The following is a 17,771-nucleotide window of genomic DNA, read 5'->3' on the forward strand; positions in this document are numbered from 1 at the left end:
ACAAAGGCTGTTACGCCCTAATTCCAGCTCTATCTAGAATTATTTTATTCATCTGTTTCACTTATACATTTTTACCAAAACATCAGCCTTATACCACAGACAAGCAGACATAACACTCGCAAGTTTAGCATCGAACAAGCATTTAACGGTCAATTTAAAAGTATTTTAGTTGGTAGTACCGCCACCTGTAGCGCGCATGGTTGATTCCTTTGCGTTTGACGTTTGGACACTACCGCCATCTGTTCAGCGTACTACCCACCACAGTGCACTCAACAGATGGCGATAATGTTTTAGTGACGATTTTTTACAGTGAGAAATATTCAATGTGTTATGTCTGTTTGTCTGTGCTTATACATTCCATAAGACAAACCTCGAGACAAACCACATAGGTCCTATAAGAATGTATAAAAGGTATGTGTGACCGCTCATACATTTCATTTGACTCATTATCTTCATCAACTTTTTGCAAGGTGTCTGCTTATTTATACCCCGTTCACACTACAGCCAATATCACGTAATATAGGCTGTCTTGCAATGAGCACTCATACATAGGATTTCCAGTGAAAACTTGATGTATGAGTGCTCATTGCAAGACAGCGTATATCACGTGATATACGCTGTAATGTGAACGGGGTATTAGTTGCGTTCTACATTTTACAAATAATCAGCAATAGAAATTTGCCAAAAGGTATAAGGAGATTTCTATCCGTGTAGCTGCCCTCATAAACAATAAGCATAACAAGCACCTAACCACCAATTCGGGATATCATCCCAACTTTATGTGGTATGGTCGCACTATCTATTATATCGTTAGTGTATGGTACCCGTTTATTAGGGTGGATTTAGATGCAAGAGATGAAAAAAGATTTTTCGAAGATTGATTCGCTATCAAGAGATTTTTTGACGATCTTAAATTTAGATTTAGATGTGTCGCAACCCACGCATTTCTATGGTTTAGACAGATGGGATCGCTGCACATTTGAATCGGCAGTTTGGATTCTCGATCAAGAGTTAAGTTTAAGTTAAATCGACCAATCAAAACTGGCTCGGATTAGACAGCAAGTGGGCTCGAAATCGCTACCCGATTGTCAAGCCTCGTCCCAGGTTTCCACCGGTTGCTTGTCGTCATGGTTTTACCGAGTAAACGGAACACAAATTTGAGGGAGATTCTACGGCCGTGTATATTTTGGTTTTCCGATGGGCTAACGTCGTTCAAAATGTCAAATAATAAAAATGTTTTTGTTTACATCTTTGTTTTATTCACTTTTATCTTCGACTTCACATTTTACACCAATAATTCCTTCAAAACTTGCCCAAAAGAATTTAAATTCACTCGCAGTAGTTCAATGAAATGGCCATCCTTAACCTGAACCATTTTCCGAACGTATGCCGGTTGTGTATCCAGCCCAAACCTGACGAGCAGTTGATACCCATCGAGTGCAGTACCTTGGAACATGGGACTCATACGATGCTCGAGTTGCTAAACAATTTCACGTTCGAAATGCCCAAGGTAAAAGTTGCTAAAATTGTGCTAATTTATTGGTTTAATCAGTTGTATTTCTGGAATTACAGGATGTTAGTGAACTTGTTCCTAAAACTGTGTGTGCAAAATGTTTCGCCGTATTTGAATTTGCAGTCCAGTATCAGTTAAAACTGAACTTGCTAATGAAATTTCAAGTGGCGTTTGCTAGACTAAAAACAGGAAATAGGACCCAGATGGTGGATCTGTTTAGCGATAGTAAGCCTGCTTTGGAAAATATGTTTAGGGAACTAACCATCTGTGAACCGGAAGAGGTTCAGCTTGAAAGATTTCTCGAGTATGATCCCGGTATAGCTAAGGACTCTGATTCAGAAACTACAACGGTGGTAAAACTCGAAGAAGGTCAGAAGATCACTGAACGGCAAGACGATATAGAGTATTATAATGTGGAGTACATAGAAGATGGAGAGGCTCCCGGCAAGCAAAATGAAGAATTTCAAGAGGCTATAGAAACTATTGAGTTTCTGGAAGACACCGAAGACTGTTCGGAAACATTCTTCATAACAGAATGTGAAGAAAATTCCCAATCGGAGCTACAATCATCCAAGCAAAAATCAAAAACTAGAATGCTTCAATGTCCTTTCTGTGAATATCGAACGACCTCGAATGAAATGTTCCAGCATCATAGGGATCGACACGAAAATCCCAATGATGAGAACCCATGGAAATGTTCGTTCGCTAAATGCAGCGAGGCTTATGCCACGAAAGAGGATTTGCTGAAGCATAAGAAGGAAATGCATTCCAAGTACGTTTGCGACATTTGTGGCATGGTGTTGAAGCATAAATATACGCTGGAGCTTCACTTGAGGAGACACAAAGGGGACAGCAAGTATCCCTGTCAATACTGTTCGACGTCGTACTTTACCTCGAACGAGCTAAAGCTTCACATGTCCGTAATTCACCTGAATGTAACGGATTTCCTATGCAATGATTGCGGATTGGCTTTCAAAAAGTAAGTGACTGGCCCCCCTGTGAAGTTTTTAAATTGATTGATTTATTTTTTCAGCAAGAAATCGCTAGCTCTACACGAAAAGACGCATTCCGAGCAGCGTAGCTTTCCATGCGATGAATGCAACATGGCTTTCAAGACATCGGCCCACCTTCGGCGACATCACAACAACGTCCACCGAGCAATCAAATTCACCTGCACCATGTGTACGGTGAGCTACGGTCGAAAAGATAAATTGAGAATGCACATGGAAAAGTCCCATAATGTAAGACTTGCGGATTAAGAATCAGCAATGTTTCTACTAACCCTTAACTAACAATTTCAGATTCAAACCTACTTTCCGTGCGAAATCTGTCTAAAATCATTCACAACGTCCGTTGATTTACACGAACACAAAGAGCACCACGACAATCCCAAGGATCTGGAATGCGCCGTGTGTTTGTCGGCATTTTTCAATCAGCAAGAATTCGACGAACATCTCTGCATAAGCTATCGCGATGATTACATTTGTTGCGATCGGGATTTTAAATATCACCTCCAGTACAACAAGCACATGTTCCTTGTGCATGGTCGGAAAACCAACGCCCGTGTCAGACCGGCATCCAATCAGCTGCTGGGTGCGGCCAGGGCCTCTCGCAAACAGGTGGAGCGATGTACGAAGTGTGAACAAGTGTTTCCCACGAGGAAGCTCAAGAAAGATCACATGGCCGTTTGTCTGCGCATTGAAAATCATTTGGGAGTAGTCGAACTGCAGCAGGAACAACAGACCGAATTTTATGAAGACGATCTAATGGAAATAGAAGATAAAAGTCAGCTGATGGAATCGCTGCCAGTACAGGCGCCACAAGATTTGACGCATGTAGTTGTTAAAATGCAGTAGTACCTACTGAATGCGTATCTTAATCTTTTCCATAATACAACTTATTTTTATGAAACGAATTTCGTTGTTTACTTTCCTGCCTCACAATGCCGTCCACAAACCACGTGGCAGTTTTTGATAGATTTAAGACATTCTTCCTTTACCCCTGCGATGACAACGGCTCTACCTCGTTTGGTCTAATGCTACTTGGAATAACTGCTGTTTGGTACAAATGCGAAAAAAAACCGCTACTTGTACCAACATAGACAAATATTAAGAAGTTCGGAACTTAAATTTTAAAGATCTCAAGACTTCGAAATAAATAACTAATAAATGCTTCTGTGATAGAAAAAAAAAATCAGGATTTAAAACAGAACGATTTTTTTTTCAATTGCGTTTATTTATAAGGCCCTCTCGCCTATTAGGCATTGCTTGGGCCGATGACCATTATTTGCAATTAGATCCCTTCCCGCTTTTATTTTTCAAATAAAACGTATTATGCCCTATTTGATAAGTTGCATTATTTTCATCTAAACGATCTGTTTGTTGACCAGTCTTCTGGGTGCACTGATCAACACGAACTTTCTTTTTTTCGTTCTCCTTGTGCTTCGACAGCCGGCGTTTGTTGGTATTTTCAATGAAATCCTTTGTTGCGTTTGATGAGCTGGTGCTAGAATTTTCGTCGTTGCTTTCAACGTTTGAAGTCTGATGATCTTCGGTCTGATTGTCGGTGTTTCGCTGTTTTCTGCTGAGAACCCGGTGAGAGCAGGAGATGATTGACCCGATGTCGTTGGCTGGTTTTCTTCGATATCCATCGACAGGAAATCAGCGAGACTGAATACCGCCTCGGTTGGTGGAGCTGCTAAAGTGGTGCTTTTGTTCGATGTGGCTACATCCAAACATTTCTGTTTGGGATGTGCTGCTCGGCCACAATGACGGCACGTTTTTGGTTGCTTGTCGTACATTACCAACGTTGTTTCGTTGTCGACCGTGATGTATGATGGAATGGCGCTTTCGAGCTGCATTCGCAAAACTCGAACACCGCTCAGGAATCCTGGGAAGTAGTGCTTCCATTTCTCATGTCGACTGGAAATCACTGTCCCGTACTTTGCCATGTGGTTCATAGCAGTGGCTTGTGGCCATGCCAGAGGAAGGTCATGCACTCGAACGGTCACTGCTTCACAATCCACATATACTGCCCATAATCGCATATCAGTCCCATATGGATAGGAAATTAAACAAAGATGGGACTGATATGCGATTATGGGTAGTATACCGGGATTTTGAACTCACTCTTCGCACAGAGGATCGCGTGTTTATAGTTGTGCGCCTTTTCATAGCGCAAGGCAACTTCATTGTCTATCATCTCAATTGTCTATAGCTTTTGAAAAAAATCAACTGACAATTATTGTCTAAATGAATAAAACTTAAACTAAATAGTTACGGTCAACGGTACGGAAAAGGCCAAGTAGCCGATGACGAAACACGTCAGCTGGTACATTGAAGTCGAGCATATAAAAAAAAGTTGTTGAATTGCCGGCTGTTTGCTCGAATTGGCTCGTGATGTGTATAATTCCGGCTCCGTGGTTCCAAAAACAGAAAGTCGCGTTGACGAAGATGACCTCTCAGGCGAATACATATATAGCTGTGACAGCAGTGTTGGACAGTCAATGTCACCCGTAAGCAGCTTTCCAGCGAACATAGCTTGAGCGACCGTCCGTCTCACCTCTAATGGCTCGATTCCCAGGAGACGGCAACGCTCCTCGTACGGTGGCAAGTTCGTTGGGTCACGCCAGTTGAGGAAACGAAGAGCATATCTCACAAACTTGCGTTGAACGGATTCAATTCTAGTGATCCAGCTAGCATGGAAAGGGCACCAAACAACTGAACTTGACTCCAATAAGGATCGCACAAGCGAGCAGTAAAGTTACCTGAGGCATAGCGGGTCACGAAACTCGTCGGCAATTTCGAAAATAAAGCCCAATTGTCGATTAGCTCTGGAGATGAGTCTGCAGTCCAAGGTAACGCCGAGATCCTTTATGTGCTCTACACGAGCAAGACAGCGTCCGTAGAGAACATAGTCAAACATGATTGGTTCGATTTTTCGGTGATAGGAAATAATGTTACATTTTTCTATGCTTAGAGTTATCAAATTTCTTGAGCACCAGTCAGCAAAAATACCTAGCATATTCTGGAGATCCCAGCAGTCCGAGTGGCTTTAATAATTTTGTAGATTTTCGTATCGTCTGCATAGAAAACGCGGCATCCTGATGGTATCAGCAAGGCGACGTCGTTTAAAAAGATCGAAAATAGTAGCGGTCCTAGGTTACTGCCTTGCGGAACTCCCGAGTTGTTTGAGAAAACATCCGATTCCGACGTGCCAATCTTGACATGTACATACCGATTCACCAAGTAAGATCTGAACCAATCCACAGCAGTTGACGAGAAGCCAAGTATCTCCAGCTTGGCCAGCAAGATATTATGGTCCACCGTGTCAAATGCAGCTTTTAGATCCATATACGCAGCATCGACTTGCCATCCTGAATCCATGCATCGCAGACAGTTAGTAGTGAACTGCACCAGGTTCGTGGACACAGAGCGCTTCGGGTAGAAACCGTGTTGTTCTGTATAGATATAATTTTTGCAGCGTGTGAACAGAGCACCATTCATGATAATCTCGAACAGTTTTGAGCAGGCACATAGGGAGGTGATTCCACGATAATTTATGAAATTCCGTTTATCTCCTTTTTTGTACACTGGGAACAGAAAGTTTCCAGCGGCAGGGGAACTCACATTGCTGTGCCGAGAGATTGAATTGCCTCGCAAGCGGAAGGCAGAGATTGGCCACACAACGTTTTAGAACTGATGACGGAATGCCGTCAGGTCCGGCGGCGAACGAGAGCTTCAGTTTGCGTGTTGCGGCTATCACCATGTCTTCTGAAATGCGCGGAATAACGAAACTAAACACATCACGTGGCATCCCAACAGTAGCGTCCAGCACTTGTGTTGGCGAAACGGAGAAATCGTGGAACACTTGCTTGAAATGACGAGCAAACAAGTCGCATTTTTCTCGAGTCATTCAATAAAAACACAATTTCGGACGTTATGAAACTGAATGCATCTAATGTCCGAATAAAAACGGCGCCGGTGGTGTAGTGGTAAGCGTGATTACCTCTCACCCCAGCAGGTCTGGGTTCAATCCCAGTCGGCGCCGCCGGGATGTTCTGAGGCATAACATCTCTGATCACGCCTTCCTTCGGATGGGAAGTAAAGGTTCATGAGTTGATGGGTCGATAGGTAGGGTCCAGGTGTGGGAGCTGCCTTCCTGGCACGTCGGTAGCATTGGTGCTCAGCACGGAAAACAAGATCGACGGAAAAAACAAACCAAAGGAAAAAAAAAATAAAAATGTCCGAATATTGAATATTGTGTGTTTTTATGAACTACACTCATTTTCGCTACAATATTTCACCAAGTTAAGCAGAGCAGAAAGAGCACACGTCCGATGAATACGAGCAATGGCTGATGTCGAATGAAAACAGAAAGCTGAACTGAAAAAAAAATAATCCAATTCATCGACAAATGTCAGTGTTCACTCGGCTGTCGACAAAAGCAGGCCACTCTCGATGTGTGCTACGCGATCGTCTGTTTTATCGGCAGCAACCAGTGTGTGGTCCTCCTCATTGTTCTTCATCAGCAGTTCTTTCGGTCGATGCGTCGTCGACTTTGGAAAGCAACCGTTTCGTGATGAGTGTGTGAGTGATGACCACGTTTTGCGTCCATTACTGCAATGGACGCGCTCTGACCCTCGTTGGCGAACAACAATTTGCCATACAATGAAACTACTGGAAGCGGCTCCAGTTCTGATGGAGGAGGCTTTTTGGATAGCGGAAGATAAAGTGTTTATTGTGTTGTACCTTTTGACTATAGTTTTAAGATGTATTGTATAGTGACCAAGGATCCTCGGCTCTGTAAAGTTAATTCGGTTGAGCCTTATCAAATGAAATAATAAACAAAAAAAAATCGACAAATGTCCAAGGCTATAAAATTACACCTTCTCAGAAGCCACGTGGACAATTTTTGAGAGTTTTAACATAACCCATTGCAAATATAATTTAAGGACATTCTCTACTAATTTCCCAGAAAAAATACAACAGCAGGATAGAATTATTAGAGATTTTACCTTTCTTTAATAGCTAACAAATAGCACTTTCGAGTAACTCAATCGTTCAGTAAAACAGGGACAATTACACAAACGGAAGAATCTTACGTAGAATCACTGTGGTTTATCCAAAACAAAAAAATAATATTCATATTCCTACCTAGAGGCAAATTTACAATTCTAAAAACAAACAAACAAAATCTAGCTTCTATTACGTTTTGGTGTGTGATGTTCGCTGCTGGAAACGAGGAAGGTAGGTAGGTGTAGAGCTATCATAATAAATTGTGATGCACCGTCTTGCTAACAAAACGCGTCGTCTGAATTTGTTAAACATATTCCTAAGTCCATTATTACAATTGATTGTCTTTTCTTAACCGTAATGAAAAGTTGTTGGAAAATTATTTTGCGACCGGACAAGCGCGCCTAGGCAAAATTTGACTGGTTCTCGATGAGATGACATACGAGCGACAAGAAAGAAAAACTACGGGGTGGGGAAGGGAGAGTAGATATCACATTTCCGTTTCCTCTTGTTAGTCTAAATCCGTACCGATTAATGTTTTAGCAGTCTGAAGGGACGACAAGTTCGAAGAATGTGTGTGTATGTGTGTGTGTGCTTAAACAAGGGAAGTTAGGAGTGGATAAGAAGCAAAAACCTAGAAAAACTCTGTGCCGAAGCGGGGATTAGAGAAGCACAAAATCGCTAATGTTTTTCTTTGGCTGGCAGAGACTCTCGGGGAGCAGATCGACGAGCTTGTTGTACAGTAGGCAGCGCCGAATTTTCAGCTCGAACAGTTGATCGCTCGCCTTGCGGGTGCGCGACGAAAAGCTGGACGACGACGACGATGCGGTCGCACGGGCCGTTTGGGAGCTGGAACACTCGCTGCTGAGCGAACTGATGCTGGAAGCGTCCGCGTCGTCTGCATTCTTGGGTGATTCAACGCGCATCATTTTGGCATTGTCTTCGTGTGGTCCATCATGCTCGTTCGGGTGTTTTTGGGTGTTGGGTTTTAAACTACCGCCCAGGGAACAAGCCAGTAGACTAGTTGGTTCCGTTTCACAGTCGGTGTTATCCGACTTGAACAGGAGAGAAGCTAGCTTGTGGAATTCTTTCAACTGCGCCGGATCGTTGTGATCGATGATGTCGTACAGTTTCGTTTGCAGGTAGGAAATAGCCGAAAGGGGATTCGTCTTGGCAATCTCTTCGTACTCTTGTTTCCTAAGCAGGTATTTACAGTAGCGCAGAATATTGTCCCTGGTGGGTTTCTCCAGCCGCAGCATCCAAAAATCGTCCAACCGGAAGTGCGAATTCATGCCCGGATTGCCACCGAACAGGAAATGGACCTGATTGGTCGCATCGTACACGATCTGATGGGCGTATCTTGGGCAGGGTTCCGCACAAGCGTTCTGATTCTTTAGGTAGCAGTTTTCCCCAATCGAATGGTCACTCTTGTACACGCAGCACCACTCTTTCTTGGCCAACGAAAACAACCAAAAAGAGTTGATATTCAAATCGCGCCGCTCCTTTTCCTTACTCAGACTAGTTAGGACGTAGATTTCGTCCTTCTCGCAATCGATCGTCGCCCGCTGGGTGAAGCCTGATTGAGGTACATTTTTCGAATCTGTTCCGACATTTTCCGGCGTCATGTTCGTCAGCTCGGTGCTGTCCACATCGTAGATCAGGAAATCCGTCATGTAGTCCTTACCACGTTGGCCTCCGAAAATGTAGAGTTTGCGATGTTTCTGGAAGAATGAGGAAGATTTAATATTTTTACGATTGTGAAACATGGTAATAGCATAGAGGTAACTCTAAGACTAGAAGGTCCCGAAATAACGTGCTCAACTTTTTGGCTCAGCTCTGGTACTCTCTTCGGTCCCAAGCTAATCGATGCACCCCTCGAAACATAGGAAAAACCAATAACCCCTCATTTTATCTGTCAAACTTTCATAGCGAATCAAAACAAACATTGTGTAGTAGTAGAATTTCGACTAGAATGGGGTCCGTTAATCGTTTGCTTGGGACCAATAGGCTAGTCAAGTAGTGAGCCAAGTTAAAATCGTTAGTTTCGTATTGATTGTTGGTAATAGCAACAATCAATACGAAACTAACGATTTTAAATTGGCTCACCACTTTAGTAGCCTATTGGTCCCAAGCAAACGATTAACGTACCCTATTCTAGTTGAAATTCTATTACTACACTATGTTTGTTTTGATTCGCTATGAAAGTTTGACAGATAACATCAGGGGTGTGTGGATTCATGCAGAACATGCAGGGGTGAGTGAAATAGCTTGGGACTGCTTGGGACCGTTGTTCTGGTACTGAGTGAGCCAAAAATAATAATGATTTTCTTCGGGACCCAGTGGTCTTAGAGTTACCTCTATGGTTATAACATGTTATAGCGCTATCTTGATGGTGGTTTCTGTGTTGCAATTAGTTGACAACCGTTATTACATGTTATAACTCTTCAGTCTGGACAGCGTTTATTACGTACTATTATGCCGCGACCCAACATTGAGCAACTACAGGACTCCGGAGTTGCCAAGGACTACGCGTTGCACTACCCACGGAAGAGCAGCTTGGCGCAGCTTCTCTTGAAGATGGCTGTAGAGCCATCCGTTCCGCCATAGGTAGTACTGCTGCAGCAGCACTAGGTACTGCAATTCCGGACCGAAGAAATGACTCGTTTGACGGCGAATGCAAACTGTAGAGGAGAAGAATGCAGCACGGGCGAGAATGCTGCAACACCGCACGAGATTGAATGTAGAGCGATACAGACAAGCGCGGAACAGACAAAACTCGGTTTTCCGAAGAAGCGTCAACAGGAAGACCGAGATCGCGAGGCGATGGAAAATCTGTACCGCGTAAACGACACACGCAGTGTTGGAAAAGTTCGCGATATTTCACGAAGTTCACCAAGGAAAAAGTTCGCGAGTCATAGTGAGTTTTCGCGAACTTTTCCATCATTGGACACACGGAAGTTCTAGAATAAGCTAAATACGAACGAGTGTGAGGTGATTGAGAGGTGGAAGCAGTACTATGACGAGCACCTCAACGGTGAAGCAGCAGAAAACGAAGGTGGTACCGCAATAGACCTTGGAGCACGCGCAGAAGACAACAGGCTACCGGCGCCTGATCTTCAAGAAATTGAGGAGGAGATCGGTCGGCTTAGTAACAACAAAGCAACTGGTGTAGATCAACTACCAAGTGAGCTATTTAAATACGGTGGTGAAGCACTGGCTAGAGCGCTGCACTGGGTAATTGCCAAGATTTGAGAGGAGGAGATATTACCGAAGGAGTGGATGGAAGGTGTCGTATGCCCAATCTACAAAAAGGGCGACAAGTTGGATTGCTGCAACTACCGCGCGATCACACTGCTAAGCGTCGCCTACAAGGTACTCTCCCAAATTCTATGCCGACGCCTGTCACAATTTGCAAGATTCATGGGTGCCCGCGCTACCACGGACCAAATTTTCGCGATTCAACATCATTTGTTTATCGATTTCAAATCCGCATACGACACAATCGATCGAGATCAGTTATGGCAGATTGTGCACGAGTACGGATTTCCGTATAAACTGACGCGATTGGTCAAGGCGACGATAGATCGAGTGATGTGCGTTGTTCGAGTATCGGGGACACTCTCGAGTCCCTTTGAATCTCGAAGGGAGTTACGGCAAGGTGATGGACTTTCGTGTCTGCTATTCAACATCGCGTTAGAAGGTGTGATCAGAAGAGCTGGGATAGACACGAGTGGCACGATCTTCAGGAAGTCTATCCAGCTTCTTGGCTTCACCGATGACATCAACATCATGGCACGAAACTTTGAGACGTTGGTGGAAACGTACATCAGACTGAACGCATCAAAGACAAAATACATGAAAGGAAGAGGTTTTAGGGAAGACAATGTTAGCCTCCCACCCCGAGTTCAGATTGACGGTGACGAAATCGAGGTGGTCGATGAGTTCGTGTATTTGGACTCACTGGTGACCGCCGAAAATGATACCAGCAGCGGAATTCAAAGACGCATTATGGCAGGGAACCGTGACTGTCTACAAGACGCTGATTAGACCGGTGGTCCTCTACGGCCACGAGACCTGGACTATGCTCGTGGAGGACCAACGCGCCCTTGGTTTTTTCGAACCGAAGGTGTTGCGTACGATCTACGGTGGAGTGCAGATGAATGACGGAACGTGGAGGAGGCGAATGAACCACAAATTGCACCAGCTGCTGGGAGAAACATCCATCGTCCACTTTGCAAAAATTAGGCGACTACGGTGGGCTGGGCATGTCGTAAGAATGCCGCACGACGACCCAGTGAAAATGGTTCTAGAAAGCGACCCAACAGGAACAAGAAGAAGAGGCGCGCAGTGGGCAAGGTGGATCGACCTGTACTCGAAAAAAATGCATCAGACAAAAGTATTCGCCAAAAATTTATTTTAAGTCGGATTTTCTTGAAACTTTCAGGGAATGAACTAATACATATGGATTATGTTTCGGCACTTTGTTCAATTTCCTTTCCATCGCTGAAAGTCCGCACCTTTCACTTAAGACCCCTCATTACATTTTGTGCAATGGTGGAGCCGACCTTTTTGCTCACTTTCATCCATTCTTTCTTCAACTCCAGCTCGTTCCTAAACACCTTGGACGATTTTCGAACTTTGGCCTTCATTATGGACCAAAATCTTTCCACCGGACGAATCTCTGGTGAATTTGGGGGGTTGGCGGTTTTTGGTACAAAAACAACGTTATTGTCTCTGTACCAATCCAACATCGATCGCGCGTAATGGCATGATGCCAGGTCCGGCCAAAATAATGTCTCGCCTCCGTGGGACCGCAGGAAGGGCAAAAGACGCTTCTGGAGGCACTCGGTGCGGTAAATTTCGCTGTTGATTGTACCCATTGTGATGTACGGTTTACTCAGTTTACCGCATTGGCATATGGCCTGCCAGAGCTTTTTTTTTGGCGAATTTGTCCGCTTTCTTCTTCCTTATATCTTTCGGAACATCAAACCGTGATTTGGCAACGTCGCGAATCAAAAGGTTCGGATTACGCTTGAAATAATCCAACACCTTCCGGGCCTTCAAAGGGTCAGCTGTTTTGGATTTTCTTCCACTTCCAGCCCGCCGCTCGGTCGTCTGGGACTCCTTAAACGTCTTCCGATCCATCTCATGGTCGCAGTCGGATTTTCCATGACGGCGCGCAAAATTCTCCGGCAATGTTCTTCTTGTTTCGATGACATCTTAATAATCACTTAACCGATTGTTATGAAATTTTGCACGTGTAAACAATTCACTCCAAATTAGTTATACCCAGATTTTCATCAATTTTTACCCACGGATAAAAAAGTTACACACGGATAAAAATGGTGCATTTTTTTTTCGAGGACAAGCCTTAGAAGGCGACCTGCGGGCTGCGGACGACCCAGGAGACGACTTCTTCGGACAGCAGAGGACAACAAGGCCTTTGCCTGATTGGTAATGGTAAATTAATTCTACGGGTTAAAAACGCGGAACAAACTTTTTATCTTCAAAAATTTGTATCTCAGAGATGCCATGGTACATTCCCAACTAAAACCTTATTTGAATTGACTGTTGAGGTGTTTCCTTGCAGAGTCCATTTTTCCATCACACATCGCAATTTCAAGAGCACACAACTCAAGATCTACGCATTATTTTAACATGTGTAATTGCGAAGTGTAATACCACAAACGAAGTGACAGACGACTAACTGGCGAAGAAATCCATTAAAATAATGTGGTTCACTGTAATAGAATTTTCTTGGAAGCTTGTGCCATCATCCACCAGATGGGTTAGTTTTTTTGTTTTGATTTGAACAAAGTTGATTTTGTGTACAATGATTCTTTGACAGTGTGCAAAGAGTGTATCATTTTGTCATTTTTTTTATGCATTTCAGTTTTGAGTAGAGTGAAAGAGATAGAACCAAAACATTCTAATACATTTGGTGAAAATGCTAGTACAATCCAGTAGTAGTGTTGCCATGTGGTACAATCCAGTAGTAGTGGTGTTGCCATGTGGTACACTGAAAAATTGAAATAGCAGGTTAGTCACCAAAGTTTTCGAGCCGCTCCGTCTGTCGCTTCGTTTGTGGTAATACGGAAAAGGACACTACAGGGAATCACCTTAAGGCTCAAACGCAATGTGGGAGGAAGCGGAACGGAAACGCCAACTTTGACAGTTGTCACAAATTACAATAAGATATCTAATTGAAGTCGATTTAATTTAAAAAAGTTTTCAATAGACCTTTTTGACGTTTAATCATCTTTCTCTATCTAGCACACATGGATGAATGGACGGTTTGGTTTCCCACTAATCTGTTTCCCTCTTGCTCTCACTCGTGTGCTTTAAATGATACAGTAGTGTGCGCCGATGAAACGTCAAAAAGCTCAGATCGGGCAGCAACCGTTGCCGTTCCGCTTTGGCTGTCATTGCGTTCAGGCTTTTAGAGCGTGCGAAGAATGTGAGTGTGAGAGTTATGACTGTTTGTCTGTGGTTCAACCGTACTAGTAATTAGTATTAGAAAGTACAACCGGTTTCTGTATTGCTGATATTCCTTTCTCAGCAAACCGAAGCGTTTATGGTCATTTGTCAACTCTAAAAATAACGTTGAAAGACTTGAGACCCGATCAGTGGAGGTAGCGGAAGGTGGTTGCGTAGAAGAGTAGTGCTCGACCATCAAAAATGCCTTCATCGTGAGCTACGTACTGAGAGATAAGAGTGGATGTCATGGACTATATTGGCAGCTATCACTTTGGAGCCCCTCAACGACTTCGATTTTGCTGATAATGTTGCTACATTAACACAACGGCACTCTGATATGCAGATTAAGCTCAATGCCCTAACCGAACGCTTCTATGCGGCGGTTGTCACCATCCATCAAAGTCAACAAGACCAAATCGTTGGACATCAACACGGTAGCAGAGCAAGCAGTGGAGAAAATCTTAAGTTTCCAATATCTTGGGCTGCTAGATAGCGTTTCGATGGGACCAAGAGCGACATAGGTGCACGAATCATGAAGGCTAGGACTGCCTTTGCGGGTTTACGAAATATTTGGAGATCAAACCAGATTAGTCTGCGCACAGACATACGAATTTCAGAATCAAATGTGAAATCTGTACTGCTAGCTAGACATGTACTGCCGCTGGAAGCATAATTGTCCCATGTGTATATGGCACCGGCAGTGTACGTATCAGTGGAGATGAACATTCAAATGCTGCTGGTCTGGTGGACTCACAAACAGATCTCGAATCGTCGAAGTCATCAGACCGTTAGAACCTCAACAAATAAATCAAGCAAGCCTATCGACCTGAGTCCATGTCAACAGCGAACAACCACGCAGGATGGAAACCTATCATGTTGGCCAGTTGGCCTTTACCCTAATGTGTCCACAGTAGTTAAGTAAGTAATTAAGGATCGGGAATTAACCTCGCCGCTTCCAGCAAGGTCTTGCCATTCAGCAAAAAAAAATCCCATCTTTTTCAACAAAGCGTTCGTAATAGGTATACGGATATGAATAAGACCCATATCACCATGCCATCGGTCTTACGGTTACTATAGCCATTTCATCTTAAAACTTACATGATGGAACAGCATCGAATGGGTCACCCGCGACTTGATGCTCTGCACGTGTGGACTGGCAGCCGTCGGGTGGCCACAGTCCACCAGGAGATGATTCCACGTGTTGGTGCTGATGTGATAGGAAAACAACCCCGAATACTTGTAGTCACCCGTTGTCTCTTCCTCATTTCTAAAGGAGAAAGAAAATCTGTAACTTGTAGGAAGTGCGTGTAGAATAGCGTGATCGAACGGAAAAATAAATGCAGTTGAACTGAACATTTGAAACTAAGCTACTCACTTCGGCTCCAGGATGCGACCACCGAAGACATAGATCGTTTGCTTGTCTACGTCGATACACATCTGATGGTCGTACACGAGCTGCGGGCCACCCACTTGAGCAGTATCGTTGCTGATTAAAAACCAAGTTTTACTGATGGTATTATACAGGTAAAAATCGCTATTGATATTATCTTCCGTGCGAGAAGCGCTATCCAGGTAACGTCCAATCATAAAAATCTGCGAATTCTTCGTATCGTACACCATCTTGTGGCAAGCGCGGGGCGTTGGCCCTTCCAGCAGTTCCGACTTTTCGTGAATTAACGCCCACCGGTTGTTCTTCACGTCGTACGACCACAGATCACTCAAATCCTCGCTACCATCCCAACCACCATACAGATAGATGGTACTGGTCAACGGATCGATAATTAACTGGTGGCCTCCCCTGCGCCCTGGCCGTGCATCGTGCTCCGGCGTCATCTGCAAACTCCAGTGCGGTTTATATTCCTGCCTCGAGAGGTAGTCGTCCATTAGGCCGCCTAAAATACATTTTTTTTTATTAGGAAACACTCCACTCGTGGCAATTTCCCTCCGACTTACTATTGATAAAATCGACCAGAATTTCCTCAGTCTTCTTGAAATCTCCATTGTTGACAAGAATTTCATGCAGTTCGGTCATCTTTTCATCCTCCAGACGGACGCCGGTTTCCTCCTGCAGGGCGCTGAATGCCTTCACGTAACCCTGCTGGCGGCAGTGCTTCATGAACAACCGAACGATCTCCACCTCACGCAGCATGTTGTACTTGCGCAGGTTCGAGAGGATGAAAATCGAATCTTCGATCCCAAGCAGCTCGATGTACCAGATGCAGAAGTTGAAACTAGGGCCCCACGACAGCAACGGCACGATCTGGATGAACTTGATCGGCAACAGTTCGCCCGAGTTTGTGCGATGCTTCAGGTTGAACGTTTCCGGTATCGAGTCGTTCTTGAGACCGCTGCAAAGAAAGGAACCACTCAGTAATCAACCTGTTTTTTTTTTCTCCCTCCTCGCCTTTCGTTTATCAACTTTAACAATGGGTTGAACTTTGAGCCCGAAACATCAGAGAAAAAATTAAAACACACTCACCCTTCAAACAACAGCAGCATCCGTTCCTCTTCCAATCCTCCGAGAATTTTGAACTTGCGCAGATTGCAGACGTGTGTTTTCTCGTACTTGCCAAACTTGATCTTGGTCACGATGGCCGGTCGCTCCAGCTTCAGCACCAGAAACTGCGGTGGACTGTTGGTGTTCGAAGACCATCGCGATGTCTGATTGGTGGGATTATCTTCACGAATGTTCCTGTAACGAACGAACGAAATCGAAAGTGAGCGACGTCAACCTATCGAAAGTGCAGTGGCATTTATTGACTAGTGTTATCACAACAAATCGCAGACATTGGTTGGTGACAAGGACAAACACCACCGAGTGCACGCGTTGAAAAAATGCACTCTGGGTTCGGTTGCCTATAGTTGACTACAGTTAAAACAATTTTCAAGTTTCCCGCAGCCGAATCCTCTACCAGGAAAAACATTCCGACTACTACAAAAATTCATCTTTGTCACTCCCAAACAAGATACCTCCACGGTCCGCTCATTTTTTTCGGAACTACAAACGTCCACTATTCACCACTAGCCCCGCGTTTATACACAATCCATAGCGCGCAGGGAAAATGTAGCGAAAGTTGCAGCTAATTTTAAACCCATTGAATGCATGCAAACTTAATGCGACATTTTTGGGGGCTGGGCAAATCTCTCGAAATACGTCGATTCGGATGCTGCTTTTAGCTGGAAAATGATCGTCCCAACGGGGAGAGCCGGATTCATACTTACTCTGGCAGATAGGAAGAAGAATAGCTGGAATATTTGTAGATTTCGTACTCGAGCTTCTTGATGTCGGTGATTCCTCCAGCCATTTTCGATTGATTTTGATGACAGTAGCAAGCAGCCAGCGAGCAAAGCGAAAGCAACTCGATGCGTTGATAAAAGCAGCCGAGGTGGGAGTCTTTGAAACGTCAACGTCAGGAATGGAAGAAGTGTTGCCAGCGTAGAAAATGTTTCGAAAATAAATTATATTCGTAAACAGAAGCAAGTGAAACACGTATACACTGTAACTGGAAAATACCCATTAATGGGTGAAAAAGTGCCCATTTTGCGGTAAAGTAGGTAAACTCATAAAATGGGTAAAACATCTTTACCCACTAATGGGTAAAGAGCTTATACGTCAAATCATGGGGTACTTTTTACCCATTTCCAGAATGCATTGTTTTCCGTAACTGGGTAAAAAAGTACCCATTTGTTAAAATTTATGTATGGGACTTAACCTGAAATTTGAGAATTTGCAATAATTTTAAAATCAATCAATAAAATGAAAATTA

At 43.9% G+C, this 17,771-nt stretch overlaps 2 protein-coding genes across 3 annotated transcripts; one reads left to right on the forward strand and one right to left on the reverse strand.

Moving 5' to 3' along the window:
- Positions 1 to 1,259: 1,259 nt before the first annotated feature.
- On the forward strand, positions 1,260 to 3,393 carry LOC135698123 (zinc finger protein 271-like). Its single transcript, XM_065218006.1, has 4 exons — positions 1,260 to 1,510; positions 1,573 to 2,492; positions 2,547 to 2,754; positions 2,815 to 3,393. Exons 1-4 carry the CDS (start codon positions 1,352 to 1,354, stop codon positions 3,367 to 3,369), a joined length of 1,842 nt encoding a protein of 613 aa, XP_065074078.1. The 5' UTR covers positions 1,260 to 1,351; the 3' UTR covers positions 3,370 to 3,393.
- A 4,120-nt stretch (positions 3,394 to 7,513) lies between these two features.
- muskelin lies at positions 7,514 to 17,362 on the reverse strand. 2 transcript variants are annotated; one of them, XM_065217992.1, is made up of 6 exons: positions 17,227 to 17,362; positions 16,484 to 16,696; positions 15,958 to 16,352; positions 15,380 to 15,896; positions 15,103 to 15,271; positions 7,514 to 9,248 (listed from the first exon to the last, which is right to left on the reverse strand). In XM_065217992.1, exons 1-6 carry the CDS (start codon positions 17,307 to 17,309, stop codon positions 8,190 to 8,192), a joined length of 2,436 nt encoding a protein of 811 aa, XP_065074064.1. In that variant the 5' UTR covers positions 17,310 to 17,362; the 3' UTR covers positions 7,514 to 8,189. The 2 variants fall into 2 exon arrangements, with proteins under 2 accessions (XP_065074064.1, XP_065074063.1); XM_065217991.1 differs by having other exon boundaries at positions 15,103 to 15,289.
- Between the last annotated feature and the right edge of the window lie 409 nt (positions 17,363 to 17,771).

Source organism: Ochlerotatus camptorhynchus, unplaced genomic scaffold (assembly GCF_037179485.1).
Source record: "Ochlerotatus camptorhynchus isolate MF236.1 unplaced genomic scaffold, CSIRO-AGI_Acam_v1.1 ptg000082l, whole genome shotgun sequence".
Lineage (NCBI taxonomy): Eukaryota > Metazoa > Arthropoda > Insecta > Diptera > Culicidae > Ochlerotatus > Ochlerotatus camptorhynchus.